This window comes from Vulpes vulpes, chromosome 15 (assembly GCF_048418805.1).
Source record: "Vulpes vulpes isolate BD-2025 chromosome 15, VulVul3, whole genome shotgun sequence".
Classification (NCBI taxonomy): Eukaryota; Metazoa; Chordata; class Mammalia; order Carnivora; family Canidae; genus Vulpes; species Vulpes vulpes.
In genome coordinates, this window is record NC_132794.1 from 106949172 (window position 1) to 106964980 (window position 15809).

Genomic DNA, 15809 nt, shown 5'->3' on the forward strand with positions numbered 1-15809 from the left:
GAGGTAGAAGCTTATTTCTCTCTCCTGGAACAGTGCTTGGGTAGGGGTCTAGGGCTGCTATGGAAGTCCTGTGTGGCCATTCAGTTCTAGTCTCTTCTGTCCTTAAGGTGTTGCCCTCTTCCTCATGGTCCCAGAAGGCCAGCCCACTGTGTCTACCTTCTAGGTGTGTCTGTCTATAGGAAGGGGGATGCTGAAGGAGAAGGCATACACCCTCTCCCTGTAAGGGCATAATCCACAACTAACTTGGAGCCATTATTTCTGTGTACCTTCCTTTGCAATCTTTGTCACATGGCCACTCTTAGTTACAAAGGTGGCTAAGAATGAGTTCCTGCCTCTGCCTCTCACCCCTTCGCTGCTTCTCCTCCTGGAGGAGTTCTGGGTTAGCTCCAAGGAAGAGAGTCCAAAGCTAGATTGGCTTCTTGGGTGCTTGGGGTGGTAGGTATTTCTGGTGGTCACTTGATCTAGTACAGCACAGGACACCAAGAAGGTACTCAGTAAATCAGTCTTAAAGGATAGGTGGGAGAGGGGGCCCTGGCTTATCAGACCCACTCCTGGATGCAAATATAAGGGTGCTGGAGACTTCTGTGACCAACCACCAGAAGGCAGCCAGGTCCAGAAGGATTCCCTTCAAGGGTGGGGCTCTGCAGCTGTTTTTGTCTGGACCAGAGGTTCAGGGTATCCTATTGGCTTAACCCCAACCATGAACTATGTCTGTGAGCTGTGCTTCCATTGGAAATCTGATTCCGAGTCCCCTTTGGGAGAAACTGGATTCTCTCCTAGTGGTGGGTCACTTGGGCTGCACCACGTACGTTCCTGATTTGGTTTCAATGATGCATAGGTCCAGTTTGTCAGCTGCTGGCCCCCATGTGGACCCTGTCTGCAAGGAAGGGCCTGTGTCTCCCTCCTGCTGTGCTCTGGTCGCCTGCTTTAACTGTCCCTGACTCAGCTAGAGCAAAATGCGGTTACAGCCTGGCCTGTCAGAGCCCAGGGCCCCGTTAAGAAGTCCTCAGAGGCTTTCTGGTGCAGCATGCTGAATAGGAGTTGCTGAGAGTTCTCCTGTCCCTTTTTCTGGTTACATTTTTCTGAACAAAGCTTCTTTTCCATGCAGGTGCTCAGAAGGAAAAATAAGTAAGCATTGGAGGTTCCAGTGTGGAACTTTTCTATCATCTGAACATTGTTTTTGGCAAGAAGTAATTTAAAACAAACAGCTGTTGTGGGTTACATTTTCAGACCAATTAGAAATAGGGGTGTTCTCTGATCATCCCAATCTTTTTTTTTCTTCTTTTCTGTTCCCAGTTATCTATCTTATGCTCAGTAGCTGAGGAGGATACCTATGAAGCTTAGCATCAGTTATATATTTGTCAAAATGTCTGTTACAAGCCTGGCAGCCAGAGGGAAGAGAAAAAGCATTAACAGAGCTGTGCTCCAGGCTGAGCCGGAGCTTGAGTGGTCTAGACAGTTAAGAGATAGCAGGGCTCTTAAAACAAGAAAGAAAGGAAAAAAGAAAAGCATGAGCTTTGGGGTCCTGCATGCTTTGATTCTGTACTTGGATGGCTGAGAAAGCTTTAGTTTAAAATAAGTGGTTTTTGGCAAGAAGTGGGTACTGCATGCTGGCAAATTGATTGTGCCCTTCTACTTAGATAAAAATGAAAACGCATGAGGTATTTTGCTTTTTTTCTTCTCGACGATTAAAAGCATCTACTTGGCTCCACGCAGAGACGGCCCCTGAAGATTTATACAAGGCACCTGTGTGGCATCGATTACAGGCCTTCAGGCTGACAGAAACAACTATACTTCACGACGCTCCAAAAGCCGGATCCTAAGAGGGAGTTTTGAAAGGCTTGACAGGGCGTCTCTGTGCCAAACCTGGGTGGGACTCTTGGGTGAGGGTCTTTGAGTTTTACTAGAGGACTTCTACTCCCTGGTCACACTCTTCCAGGGCCTGGGAGCAACTGAGGCAGCTGAGCGAACCCTGGGGTGGTGAATAAGATGAGACTCTTTCCCCACCTGGGCTTCAGTTTCCCCATCTGGGAAGGGAAGGGTGTCAGACTGGCTTTCCTTCAGGTTTTCTGCCTGGTGCCGGACCGTGCTCTGTGACATGCCCTTCCTCCAGCTCCAGTGGCACTGTTGCGTTGCAAAGGGCAGGGGGTGGGGGGCGATGTCAGTGCTGGAAAGGGCCTCCATTTCGGGGCAGATCCATTCATTGACTTGACCCAGCCCAGGGAGGAATTTGGAAACAAGTACATTAGAACATGGCCAACAGCAAGCACACGGATGAGTTAGGTCCTGATTCTATTAATGTGTTCTATTCATTCGCTCGTCAAATGTTACTGTGTGCGGGCCCTATGCCAGGCTCTGTGTTAGGTGCTGGGATGTGCAGAGAACAAGGAGCCTGGCTCCTGCCTCCTCCCGGTTGGGTCTAGCCCTGCTTGGACCTCTGTCCTGTTGGCTTAAGGACTTGCCTCCATGTAGGTCCGAGCCCAGGAATGTGCTATGAAATGCAGTTCCAACACCCTATTAAAAGCCAAGCATTTACTTCTAGACACGGAGGACTTTAAGACTTCTATCTTCAAGGAGCAAAGGATTTGTTTTGACAAAAGAAGTGTAAACAGGATCCTAGTGAATAACTTTTCTCATGGCTGCTCCTGCCTTAATCAGTCGTATATTTATTGGTGACCTCATAGTGTCCAGACGGTCCCAGACGCCATAGAGGATGCAGAGGGGATGGCAGTGGAGAGAGAATTTACAGCTCTGCCGAGGAGCCAAGGCCAACTCTGAGGACAGCAGCCAGGGGGATGAGACAGCATGTAGGTTATGTGATCACAGGTGTGCTGCAGGCCTCGGAGCTGCAGGAGCTCAGAGCCGGGAAGGGGACAGCATACTTGAGTCAGGTGTTCTGGGCAAGGAGGGAAGATGGGGCATTCCAGACAGTTCTCCTGTGCTGGCCCAGCCTGTGGAGTGTAACCATCCAGCTGATTTCCAGCCACTGAGTTGTCATGGCTTTTCCCGTCCTTACTATGTGGAGGCTGGAGCTCCCAGATATGGTGTGCATGGCCCATGGAAGTGGAATGCCCACTGATCATGGCTGTGTCCAGGTTACCAGGGTGCCCCCTCCCCCGTGGGCCCTAAGAGATTGCCCAATGGTGCCATTGGTGAGATGTCATCTACCCCTCAGGGTCCCAGGTCCTTGCCTGCTGCTGCTATGGATCCCTAGAAGCTAAAATTCCAGAACAGTTGTTCTACTAACAGGAGGAGCTGAGTTCAGTTCTTGTCTGTCATTTACTGTTCTGTGGCCATGTGTTAATCCTTCTCAATGCCTCATTTTTTTGTCATCTGAAAGCAAGCCGATCATAGCATCCTTTTCAGAGCCCTGTTCTGAGGCCCACATGTAAAGACATGCATGTAAAAACGCCTAGCAAGGTTCCTGGTATACAGCGAACACCCTATTCACGTTAGCTCTTATTGTTTCTGTGATTATCACTATACATCAGGCGGCAAAGTGGGAAGGCCACTGTCTGGCCCAAAGGTCATCTCTTTCTGAAAACTGGCTCTGCCAAATGCTATAAAAATCCAAGTCTAAAATCCTGACAGTTGAGATATAACTCAGCTGAACAAAGTCTGAATTGAGACTCCATCTTTCTCTGTGTTCATTTCTGCAGAAGCCATGTGCCTCTTCCACCTCTTATCTGGAACACAGGCATTGGGTGAACTCTGTGCCCGCAAACATGCCCATCTCCCCCTCTGTAGCCCCTCTCGGGTCTGGGGCTCACTTGGGCAAAGAAGGCTTGATGGGAGTTGTTAACATGGTTTCACGTTTAATTACCAAAAGCCTGGATCAGGTTCCGGCGGGCCAAGCCCTCTTAGCTCTGTTTCTTAGGGAAACAGAGTTTGGGTGTGTCAGGTGGCTGGTATTCTAGGAGTCATGATGAAGTAGCTGGGGGAAACCAGAGGTTTACCTGAGAGAAGAGTCCAGGAGCAGATAATACCCACCACCTAACGTTTTTCCTCTATATCCCAAGAATAAGGACCAAGGTGCAGATATTATAGGACAGGTCTGGCCTCAGGATAAGAATGAACTCTTAATATGATGTTGAGAAAGAGTGCTGGACACTTTGCAGTTGAAGTGCTTCTTGTCCCCAGAAGTGCCCAGACTAAGGTCGGCTGAGTCCTTGATGGGGTTCATGTCGAGAGGATTGTGGTAGCTGGGGTCTGCGGATCCTGAGACATCTGGACTTTCAGGAGATAGTTGCCTCCACCTTCCCGGGCATTCGTTTCTCAAGTGCCTTTGGCCAGCACAGCTGTGAGCCTCACGGGGCCCTGGCCCATGGCCCAGGAAGAAGCAGGGCCGCCTCTCTGCACCGAGGCTGCTGTTTGCCTTGGCCCCTGCTTGCCCTGCCACTTCCTGGCCCCGCCCTCCCGTGGCTTTTGCTTCATTAGCTCATAGCTCCAGGTGAAGCCAGTCCCCGGGGCCCTGGATGGCCCAGACGCCAAGGCTTCAGAGCCCCCATGCCTCCCAGGCCGCAGCAGCTCACTGTAAGCATGGGTCAGGCACTGCTCTCCAAGGGTAAACCAGAAAAGCACTCAAGAGAGACCGAGGCACAGAGATGGGGAGTGACAACCCCAGGGCCTCACAGCAAAACTGTAGCAGGCTCCCATGGAAGCCAGGGCTCTGGGCCCTCAGACAGTACCTCCTGGGCCTTCCAGAAATACTACCTTGAAGCTCATGCTTGCTCTGTTTCTGCTCTGGCCACAGTGTGCAGATATGGGTGTCAAGGCAGCTTTGAGGGCTTAAGGACTCTGAAGGTTGTGTGCTCTGCTTGGAGTTCTGATGTTGGAGAAAGACCCCATGCCTGGTGGTATCTCCATCCCCACCAGGTTCCTCACAGTCTCTCTGGGTCAGTACCAAGTTGGGAGGTAGGACATCGAAGCTCCTGTCATGCATCAGGCTCATTTTGTAAAAAGGAGGAGCCAAGATCCCAGGACAGTGATGGGTCTGAGGTCATATGGGGATCAGAGGAGGAGCTGAGGTAAAGTCCAGTCCCCTTGGCCCCCTTCCCATGGCCCTGGCTGAACTTTCTGGAAAGCAGCAAGTCATTCAGGCCTACTTCAGTTCTGGGGGCTCTGGACCCCTCACAGCTTCCCCACCGTGTGCAGCACACAGCCTGGTCAGCATTACCTCGGCCTGGGCACCCCGAGCCCTTCTATTTCCCTTGGACTGAAGCCCCGCTAGGAACAGCTCTATCGTCTCGTCTAGTTGCTACAGGGAGACCTTCATTTCTGGCAGATTAACCATGGGGGGAATGTCGACAGGGTGTGGGCCTGAGACTTCCACTCCCCATTTAGAAGCTCGGGGCCTCCACATGACATTGATTCGTTCATTCTCTTGTTCCATCATCTGTTTGTTGCCACCCACACCTGTGCTCCTGCTCCAGCCGGGCACCGATCCAGAGGCTGGGGATGAAACGTGAGCTGGACCTGACAGTGAACACAGAGCTGGAATCACCCTGGGAGCTTTAAAAAAACCACTGACGCCATCTCCAGAGGTTTGATGCAATTGGCCTGGGTATTTCAGTTTCTAAAACTGCCTGTATCTGCATAGAAATTTCTTTTCAAGGAGGAAAAAAAGCTGGCAGAAAGAATGTGACTGTAGAGGATAGCATCGTCAGGATGACTGTGAACAGAGTGGAGTGAGGGAGGGCCCTGGGTCACCAGGAAGGGAGAGCATCCACTACTGATGGAGCTGTCCCAGTGGCTGGGGCCACAGTAGGCTTGGACCTGGCTCTCCAGAAGGTTCCATCACAGGCCACTCAGGGTGAATGTGGAGTGCTGAGCACCTGCTTGTGACCCAGGCCCCGCCCCTAAAAGAGGGTCACATCAGGTGGCTATAACCCCTTTGCTTCTGAGGGCCTTCTTGATCTCTGTGGCTTTGCAGATGTGTTTCTAGAATAGTTGCTTTCCCCTCATTTGTAACAATATTGAAAAATCTAGAGAAGTAGAACCAGAGGTCACATATCAGTGTGTCTCCTTTTCGCCTGGCATGTTTAAGAGGCACCACTGCTGACGTACCAGGTGCCTTTGTGCTGATCTCTTGGTTGTCGTGCTCACCTACTGCTAGCATGGAAGGAAGGCTTCCGATCGCGGAGTGGTGGGCTTTCAGTTTGGAAGGGGGCTCAGAGTGCATTGGGTCAGGCCTCTCATCTGGAGATGGCAGGTAAAAGAGCCAGGCCAGAAACCCGGGTCCCATCTCAGCCCCTCAACTCTTTCCAACATGCTGGGCTCATCCCAGCTCCTGCCTGCAGTGCCTCTGTCTACCTGGCTGTTTCCTGGGTCCACCTACACCACCCGCTCCTCCCTGACCCACTCAATTCTTAGTTTTATTACCACTGCAAAGGGATATCTAAAGTGTTTGCTTTTCTTGGCCTTGAGGGTAAGGGAGAGGTTACTGCCTGACTCTGGGGCCCCATTATTGCCCAGAGGGCCCCGCAGTGACAGCATATGCGTCCTGTCCAGCTCAACCCTCAGCTCTTTCCCAGACTCTCAGTAAAACTCTAGACCAGAATGAGGGGGACAAAAGGCACGGGAAGATGGGGCTTGGCTTGGGTGTGTTTGTGTAATGTGCCATATGTCATTTTCTTTTCACATAAAAACATCTCTCTTGAAGCAATAGGAGGCCACTCAGCTGTTGCTAACCAAATACCAAATGTTTCCCTTCTCCTCTCTCGCTCCTTCCAAGAGGTGGGCTGTGAAGAATTGCCGTTACCCGTGATGCTATCTTGCCTTTCAAACGTCAGAGTTTTTTCCTTAGAGCAAACACTCGATTGTTTTTTTCCAACTTTGGCAGGAATTTTTAAGAGAAAGCTGTTTTCAAATCACTTTTCTGTTTATTGTTTTAGACCTGGAGTACAGCAAAGTGAAGGGCTCATGGCCCCTGCCTAATCCAGTCTCCTCACATCTGTTTTCCTAAATTGCCTCAGAACCTATCAGCCCCTCCCCACCCCTCAAAAAAACAAAAAACGAAAACCAAAAAAAAAAAAAAAAAACCAACCAAAAAACCCAACCCTGCTATTTTGGAAAAACAGTGTTAAATAAAATAAAAAGGAAACAACGCAAACTAATATAAACCTCCAGTTGGTAGAAAGATGGTTCCAGAACTTGCTTTTGGGACCCCCTCCACCCCCCACCCTCCATGTACAATAAACATGTGGTTTCATTTCCAAGGGCTCCGGTGTTAGCCGTGTTAGCATTTCCATTTCCTCAGGAAGCCGCCTTTCTTGCTCTTACTTCTGAGACAGAACGTGCATTTTCATTGGCCCCTGTTCAAGGAGTGCCTGGGGCAACAATGAAATCAGTCCCAAGCAGGTTCTAGTCAGCGACACCCGCCCCCCCAGCCGACTTCTCCTTGCTCCCCATCCGCAAGGGCCCAACGCCAACTCTCCCAGTCGGGGGAGGGGGTGGCGGCCTCGCTCGCTGGGGTTTGTGGCCTTCTGAGGGGAGCCACGCTGTCCTCGCCGCCTGTGTTCTGGCCTTCAGTTGGGAAAATCTGGTCGCCCTCCAAGCGTCCGCATACCACAGCTCTTAATTAAGAAAGTATGTTCCCATTTCATGTCACTCGAAAAGAATGAAAACAGTGACAGCATTTATTTCTCTTCACTATTGATAACATTCCCGTTTCAGAGTCCACCGGGGGTTAGGAGTCTTGAAGGAATTGACTGGGTTGTGAGAGTCTAACCTCGGCCATGTGCTGTGTGGGGACATGTGGCTTCTCTGTGAGAGGGAGGCTCCAAGTGAGGCGGCTACCTCCCATTTTCTTTCTGAACCTTCAGAGAAGTAAAAGCATCTTCTAGAGGAGCTATGATCTGGCCCAGGGGCTACAGCTTACGTGGGACCTGCTAAGTGCTGAGACGCGGCAGGCGCTCTCCCGCATTGCAGATCTGTGGCGCCCACCGGTAGGTGGCCTCACCAAGGTGCCCATGTGGGACTGAGGCGGCCATGCCCCTGGTCAAGAGACTTGCCCAAGACTGTAGGGCAAATTAATCCATTCTGGTTGCTATAACAGAATACCACAGGCTGAGTGTTTTAAACCACAGACCTGTATTTCTCACAGTTCTGGACGCTGGGAGTCCAAAATCAAGGTGCTGGCAGATTTGAGGTCTGGTGAGAGCCTGCCTTCTGGTTCATAAACAACCATCTTCTTGCTCTGTCCTCATGTGGCAGAAGGGGTGAAGGAGCTCTCAGGAGTCGCTTTTATAAGGGCACTAATCCCACTCATGGACGCTCGACCCTCATGACCTATCACCCCCAAGGGCCCTGCCTCCAAACACTATCACAGTGGGGATTAGATTTCGGTATATGAATTTGGGGAGCTGCATGTAGTCTATAGCTAGTATCCTTCACAACAGACCTGAGGTAGTGGTACCGTTAGTGGCTTATCAGGAGAACAGCCCGGGAGACAAGGAGAGGCCCTCAGCAAAGCACCCACCAGCACGAGGTGGTAGTGGTGAGGACAGGGCCCTTGTCTTGTAACTTGGTAAGCATCATGCCTGACCTGTGTAAGGTAAAACTGGAAGTGACTTGGCTGTGCCTAGACCTTCAGGACATGTTTGTTGCATATCTACATGCATGTGCCCGCATGCTTGCGTGTGTATTCCCAGGCAGTTATGTTCATTACCAAGTAAATGAATTTGCTGACACCCTGAGTTAACACCCTTCTTGCCTCACCTCCTATCCCCAAGCAACTATCACTTTCTGTTTTAATTTTTTTAACCCATTCTCTCTTTTTTTTTTTTTTAATTTTTATTTATTTATGATAGTCACAGAGAGATAGAGAGAGAGGCAGAGACACAGGCAGAGGGAGAAGCAGGCTCCATGCACCGGGAGCCCGACGTGGGATTCGATCCCCGGTCTCCAGGATCGCGCCCTGGGCCAAAGGCAGGCGCCAAACCGCTGCGCCACCCAGGGATCCCAACCCATTCTCTTTTTAAAAGAACTCTTGTAAGAACATTTAACATGAGATGTACCCTCTTAATAACATTACAGTGCACAATGCAGTATTGTTATCTATAGGCATGACGTGGTACAGCAGAACTCTAGAACTTAATCATCTTGTGGGAATAAAACTTTATACCCATTGAACGACCTCTCCCTACTTCCCCTTCCCCTAGCCCTCAGCAACTACCATTTTACTCTTGTTTCTGAGAGTTTCTATGTTTTAGATGCCTCAGAGAAGCGGAATCATGAAGGATTTGTACTTCCGTGACAGGCTTATTTCGCTTAACACCTGGAGTCCATCATGTTGTCATGTGTGGCAGGATTGCCTTCCTTTTTAAGGCTGAATAATATTCCGTTGTATGTATATGCCACATTTTAAAAATCCATCTATTGGTCGATGACCATTTAGATTGTTTCCACATCTTGGCTATTGTGAAGTGTTGTCACAGTGAGCATGGAGTGCAGATCTCCCTGAAATCTTGGTTTCCATTCTTCTGGATAAATATCTAGAAGTGGTAATGCTGGATCATATGGTCATTCTATTTTTAATTTTTTGAGGAAATTTTGAATACTTTACACCATTCCTGAAGGTCTACTCACTGGCTCCCTGCGGTGGTCACAGACCTAGGCCTGAATTCTTGCCGTAACACACCTTTCCCCATGCTTTGCCATGCCCTCCTGGCCCTCCTGGCTTCTCAAATGGGGACTTACCCCCTCACTGTAGCTTCTCCTTGCCCTCCCCCCAACTTTTGGCCCTTTCTCTGGCTTTGACCTTCTCCTTCTTCCCCACCACTCAGCCTCTGCTGGCATCGCTGTCAGCAAGGTGGTCACTCCCGTTCCATGCTCCAGTGTGCTCATCTGTGGGCACCACCCCTAACAAGGGCCCAGTACCCCAAGAGCAACCTGTGCCCTCTATGCTGAGACATCTTCCCAAGCATTCCCAGCAGCCTGCTTTATGCAATTTTGTTTCATGGGCACCAGTAGGTGGCTATAACTAGCCCTGTCTTCACTACTAAGCAAGCTGCTTAGGACAAAGACAAAGTCTGTGGTGCCTTGTCTGCTCTAAGGGATGCTCATAACACAGTGCCCATTAGGGGTTTAGCACCTGTCTGTCAACTTGCTAAAGGGACTATCTGCTGGGAAGAAATGGTTCTGTCTGAAGGCATGGCTGGAATTCAGTTCAGTGTTATAGGTAAGTGTGATGAGCATTCCTACTCATGGGCATGCTTGGGAGGTGTCAAACCCTTGAAGACACCAATAACACATGTTTTCTTTATTTCTTTTTTTTTTAAGATTTTATTTATTTATTCATGAGAGACACACACACACAGAGAGAGAGAGGCAGAGTCACAGGCAGAGGGAGAAGCAGGCTCCATTCAGGGACCCTGATGCGGGACTCGATCCCAGGACTCCAGAATCACACCTTGGGTTGAAGGCAGGCACTAAACCGCTGAGCCACCCAGGGATCCCCGACACATGTTTTCTTAAAGCCAATTTACTCCAGCTTATCAACAATGCAGGATTCCTACCACAGGGGTTCCCCCTCCCTACCCATACAGTAGTGGCTCCCCAACTAGTGACCTCTGTACATGTCTTAGGCTCCCTGCTCCCCACCCCATTGTCATCCACCTTTCTGTGGACTCTACTTGAATCACATGTGCTCTAAAATCACTGGTTCCTGATGGGACACTGAATCCATCCAGTCTCCTTGGCCTTGGGGCCCAGCTGTTTCCTGGGCCCAGCCTGCCTTTGCAACATATTACCTCCCACCATACTCTTACATGCACAGTGAACCCAGCCCCTCCCTGGGGCACTCTGCCTTTTGATCAAGGGCATAGCTCAGTGTCTTAGAGCTTATAAGGGGCTGCTTCATAGGCCCTTCCTCATTTACCTTCCTCTAGATATGTTTCAGTATGCTATGTCCACTAGACCTCTGTTACCATAGCCAAGTTCAAACATCACACCACAAAGGCCACAATCCCATTTTTGGTCCTAACTGACCACCATCTGTTAACTCTTAGCCTGTTACTGGATCATTAACCTGCCAGTAAATATAATCTGAGCTTCCTCTCACTCATCCACACACACCCTGGTTGAATTCAAGAAGAGAGTCTTAAAATGGAAGGAACCTTCTTGTATCAAAAATCAGGAGACTGGGGCAGCCCCGGTGGCTCAGTGGTTTAGCACCACCTTCAGCCCAGGGCCTGATCCTGGAGACCCGGGATCGAGTCCCACGTCTGGCTCCCTGTGTGGAGCCTGCTTCTTCCTCTGCCTGCGTCTCTGCCTCTCTTTCTCTCTGTGTGTGTCTCTCATGAACAAATAAAGAAAATCTTAAAAAAAAAAAATTAGGAGACCTTGGAAGACAGTTTGTTAAATGAAGGGCCCACAGAGTAAAACTGGAATAATTACGTGATTGGTGGATACTTTGGGATAGAGGAGCCTGAGGCCCCCCTCATAACTTATATAATGACAACTTCTTCCTGGCTTAGAGGGAAGGGCCAATGAAGCATGGAGCCCAAAGCAGGATTTTCATGTTCTGGAAATGCTGGTGTGTATGTATGTGTGTGGACAGTATGCGCATGGCTGTATGCATCACATCCCAGGGTTCTTCCAACCGGAGATAGAAAAAAACTCTGCTCTTCTTTCCTGGCTTGCCCTCCCCACCACACCCAACAGACCACACTTCAGAGGAGAGGTGTGGGCAGGGCCCTTGCAAGCTGGATTTAAATAACCGAAAGGCTCCTGTACAAACCAAGAAGGAAGGGTCTGCTCTGAAGAGGTATTACAGACCTGCCCATGCTTCCAACTTGTGTCATCTCACTTTGCAGAAGTGACCCACAGTGGGTTTGTGCCTGGCACTTTACATCTTCTCCTGTCACTCTGATCAATTTCCAAATTCATAGTCTCCCTTCTATGACCTCGTTCTTCATTTCTAAAGGAACCACAAATATTGCACTCCGATTTTGGTGGTGGTGGCGATGCTTCCTCAGAAGATAGGCCTATTTATCTTTATATAAGCCTGAGAAAATAATCCAAATAGATGATTACTGATTCTTTTATCTCTTTCTGGGCTTCCAATGAGTGGCTTTCTTGCCTGGGATCCTCTGTACAGCTGGGAGAGGCACGGAACTGAGGTGCTGACAGCTTGTGTTGGAATCACATGGTGTTTACTGTGCTGTGAGTTTATAACAGCCTTGTTTCCATACTGACAGCAAATGCCATATGGAGAGAAAAAATCCTGTCAGATGAACCCTTAAGGAATCACAATATGGCACATGAAATCTCTTAATTGCTTTTGGAAATGGGGAGGGGCACATTGCTCAAATCACATAAGCCGTGTGGTTCTCTCTGCCATAATTGAATAAAATTGGAGTTTGACACAAGGTAATTTACTTTCATTCTGTGTTTGTGCTGGGGAGGTTCAGCTGATTGGGGAAGGGTGAGGAAGTTTGTTTTCCTCACCTTTGGTGGGGGTGATCAGTCTGAGTGGGAGGCAGCGAGAATGCAGCCTGTGTCTACAGGGCATCGTGCTAACAGGTGCAGGCTACAGACCTGTCACCCTCTCAGCTCCCTCCTTCCCAGATTCCCTACTGTGGCTGACGATAACACTCATCTAACTTGACATTTTATTACTGTCACTTGGGATCTTGTCTACTTACCCACATGCTGTACCCTTTCCAACAGAATCCAAACTTCCTGAGGGCTGGGACTGCATCCCACCCCACCCCCCTCAAACCACTACCCCATCCCACTGGTTCTGGCACACACTGAGGTGGGTTAAATGTTCATTGGAATGGCTATTTGTGAGCCATCTGTGCATGGAAAGGTAACCGAGTTAAGGCAACAGTCCAAGGCTAGTGTCAGCCCCTAGACCACTTGAGGAGGGGATCAAGAGGGGAACCTGAAGGTGGCCATCCATGTTGATCGAAGTATCTATTCAGGAGAGAATGAGAAAATTTTGAGTGCCTTATACACACTGTACTTAGAACTGGTGAATCCCCACAGCAACAGTTGCTGCCCTCCGGCAGTTTACCCATGAGAGAAGTGGGCTGCAAAACTCTCCAGCCTGTACACCTGGTCACTCGCTCTTTCAGTTGCAACAGACAACAACCCAACACCAACTGAATTACGCACTCTGTCAGGTAAATAAACCTGCAGGCACTGGGCTGGCCTCAGTGAGGCTTGCTCGAGGGGCTCCTGGGATGTTCAGAGTGGGGCTTCTTTCTTCTGCACTCAGCCCTGCCTTCCCCTGCTTCCTTTTCTGTGGCTTCTCACTGCCTAGTGGAAAAGACAACTGTGGCAGCTCTTAGTTGACTGATCCTAAGACCTCAGCATCCCAGGGAGAAGCAAGCACCTCTTCTGTACCTTCTAGGGGACTCCTACCCACTCGGGTCAGGTGCCTTGAACCTGTCCTTGTGGCCCAGAGACGGGGGGGGGGGGCTCTGATTGGCTGGGACGAAGTCACAAGTCTGTTTTTGAACCTTTCACTATGGCAGAAACCGGGGCTTCTGATTGGCGAGGCCTGAATCATGTGCCCATCCTTCGCCTTATGTGGCTGGGAGATGAGGGCTCTGGCTAGGACTGGGTCACGTGCCCATTGTGAGGCTCCCTTAAAACATAGTGCTGGATTTTTACAAACTCAGAGAGCAGAGGTTCCTTGAAGAAATGGATGGAACAGACAAAGAGACCCCCAAACTCGGTGATAGCAGATGGGGTTTAGTAAGCATTTTCTATGTCTTAGGCCCTGTTCTGAGTCTTTTCTATGTGTTGTCTTATTTATTCCTCATGACAGTCCTAGAAGTTAGGGATGATTCCCATCCCCAGTTTACAGATGAGGAGACTGGGGATCCCTGGGTGGCGCAGTGGTTTGGCGCTTGCCTTTGGCTCAGGGCGCGATCCTGGAGACCCGGGATCGAATCCCACGTCAGGCTCCTGGTGCATGGAGCCTGCTTCTCCCTCTGCCTATGTCTCTGCCTCTCTCTCTGTCTCTCTGTGACTATCATAAATAAATAAAAAAAAAAATTAAAAAAAATGTTACAGATGAGGAGACTGAGGGATGAAAGTGTTAAGTCAGATGCCTCAGGGCACATGGGCAGTGCCTGCTGAGGCTGGGGTTTGACCCCACGTAGTTCAGCGCCAGAGCCCATGCTCCCAGCCACCACCCTCTCTACAAGTCACAGCTTTACTTTCTGTGGATAAACTCTGGGTGTGAAAGTGAGTGGACATGCTGGTTATGTTTATATCTCCTGTGTTCCTTATCTCCAGAGAAACCCCTTCTAGGGGGATAATTGTCCTTTTTCCTTCCTCCTCTGCTTTCAAGGAGGATATGGTCATCCCTTCTGTTTGGGTAGCTCTCCTGAGGTCTAACTTACAGTCTTCTTGGTGTCCCCATGAGGTCACCTGACCATTTCTAGTGCAGCTGCACAAAAGGTCCAATGATCAGTGCTTGAGAGGGTCAGAGGCAACAACGTCAAGTGGTCAGTCCCTTGAGTATCTTTCTGGCCAGAGAAATCTTCTGCAGAGGCTTTAGCATCACTGCAGGAAGAGCCAGAATGTACCACCCCCCCCACCCCCCTCTTACCTCCAATTTCTGCCTTTATTTTCCAGAGGAAGACTGAGGCCGGGAGAGAGTACATGAGTTTCTTGAAGTCACATAGCAAGTCATTGACTAGCACCTGGTCTCCAGGCCTCCAGGCTTGGAGTCTTGCACTACATTTCCTCTTTAGAACTCTCTTGGCTGCTGCGTGGCTGAAGGCTGGTCATTTCTTGTTTCCATGCCTCTAGCTCCTCAGCTGGAAAATGCAGGCTTTTCATAATTTGAAGTGCTTTGAATTACAAGTAATTTTTAATTTTTTCAAACTGCCCTAAACAAAGCTTATAAATAAACTTTTCAGATGTGGTTTGAGCTGCAGGCATGGTTTGATCCAGAGATTCATGACACCATGAGGACGCCAACTTTACTTTTTGTAATTTTCCCAGCTCTCACCTCCCCTGTGTGTGAGCCTCATCATCACAGCAACTTCCCTTGCAGTGTCAAGAGCACTGCAGCAGACCCTGGCCTCACACCCATGCACCCCAGCAACCAGAGGAAGAGAGACCACTTCTGCTCAGCGCACCCAGGCACAGTCTGTGGTCCACTCCAATTGGAAATGGCTTGGGCTATATGCCCGCCACACTTATCCAGTCGCTAAGTGGGGAATGTGACATGGTGATCAGCCTTCCAGGGGATAGAGTCGTCATCCCCAGAAGTGCTGGCATCTGGCATCTGGGAATCAGGTCATCAGAAAGGGGGGTGGGCTAATAACTAGAAGTTGCCTTCCTGTAAACCACCCTAGTCCCTTCTGAGTCTGCACAGCTTGGAGGTAAATAAGGGATCCTGAGAGTTTGCCAGTCATCCTGTTCCATCCATCTGGGGCTCTGGATCCAGGTGTGGCTTGATTGGACGGCCCTGCCTGGCTTTCTCCTGCATCTCACCACATTCTTTTCTTGTTTCCAGACAGAGATTACTGCAGTTTATGTGACAAGCAGCCAATTGGGAGGCTGCTTTTCCGGCAGTTCTGTGAAACCAGACCTGGGCTGGAGTGTTACATTCAGTTCCTGGACTCAGTGGTAAGTCTGTGCTCCTGGGGAGGCACTTTGGTCCTCTGTGATCAGTGATTGTTTTTGCCCAAAGGAAAGATAGACCCCATCATTTAGAAGGGTGAAGAATGAAATTGGTGCTCAAGAAATTTCCAGGGCATACTTTGAGAATACTGCCTTGTCTGCAAATCTGCACCTGCTGGGTGACCATGGATGGGCCATCTCCCACTCTGGGCCTCAGT

General features: G+C 49.7%; 1 protein-coding gene across 4 annotated transcripts in view; it reads left to right on the forward strand.

The window, feature by feature from the left end:
* Positions 1-15809, forward strand: part of GRK5 (G protein-coupled receptor kinase 5) — a 208592-nt gene that overhangs the window by 131213 nt on the left and 61570 nt on the right. For all 4 annotated transcript variants that reach the window (XM_025994296.2, XM_025994297.2, XM_072740221.1 and 1 more), the window contains exon 3: positions 15485-15597. In XM_025994296.2, coding sequence (XP_025850081.1) covers positions 15485-15597 — 113 coding nt within the window. The remainder of the gene's footprint in view (positions 1-15484; positions 15598-15809) is intronic.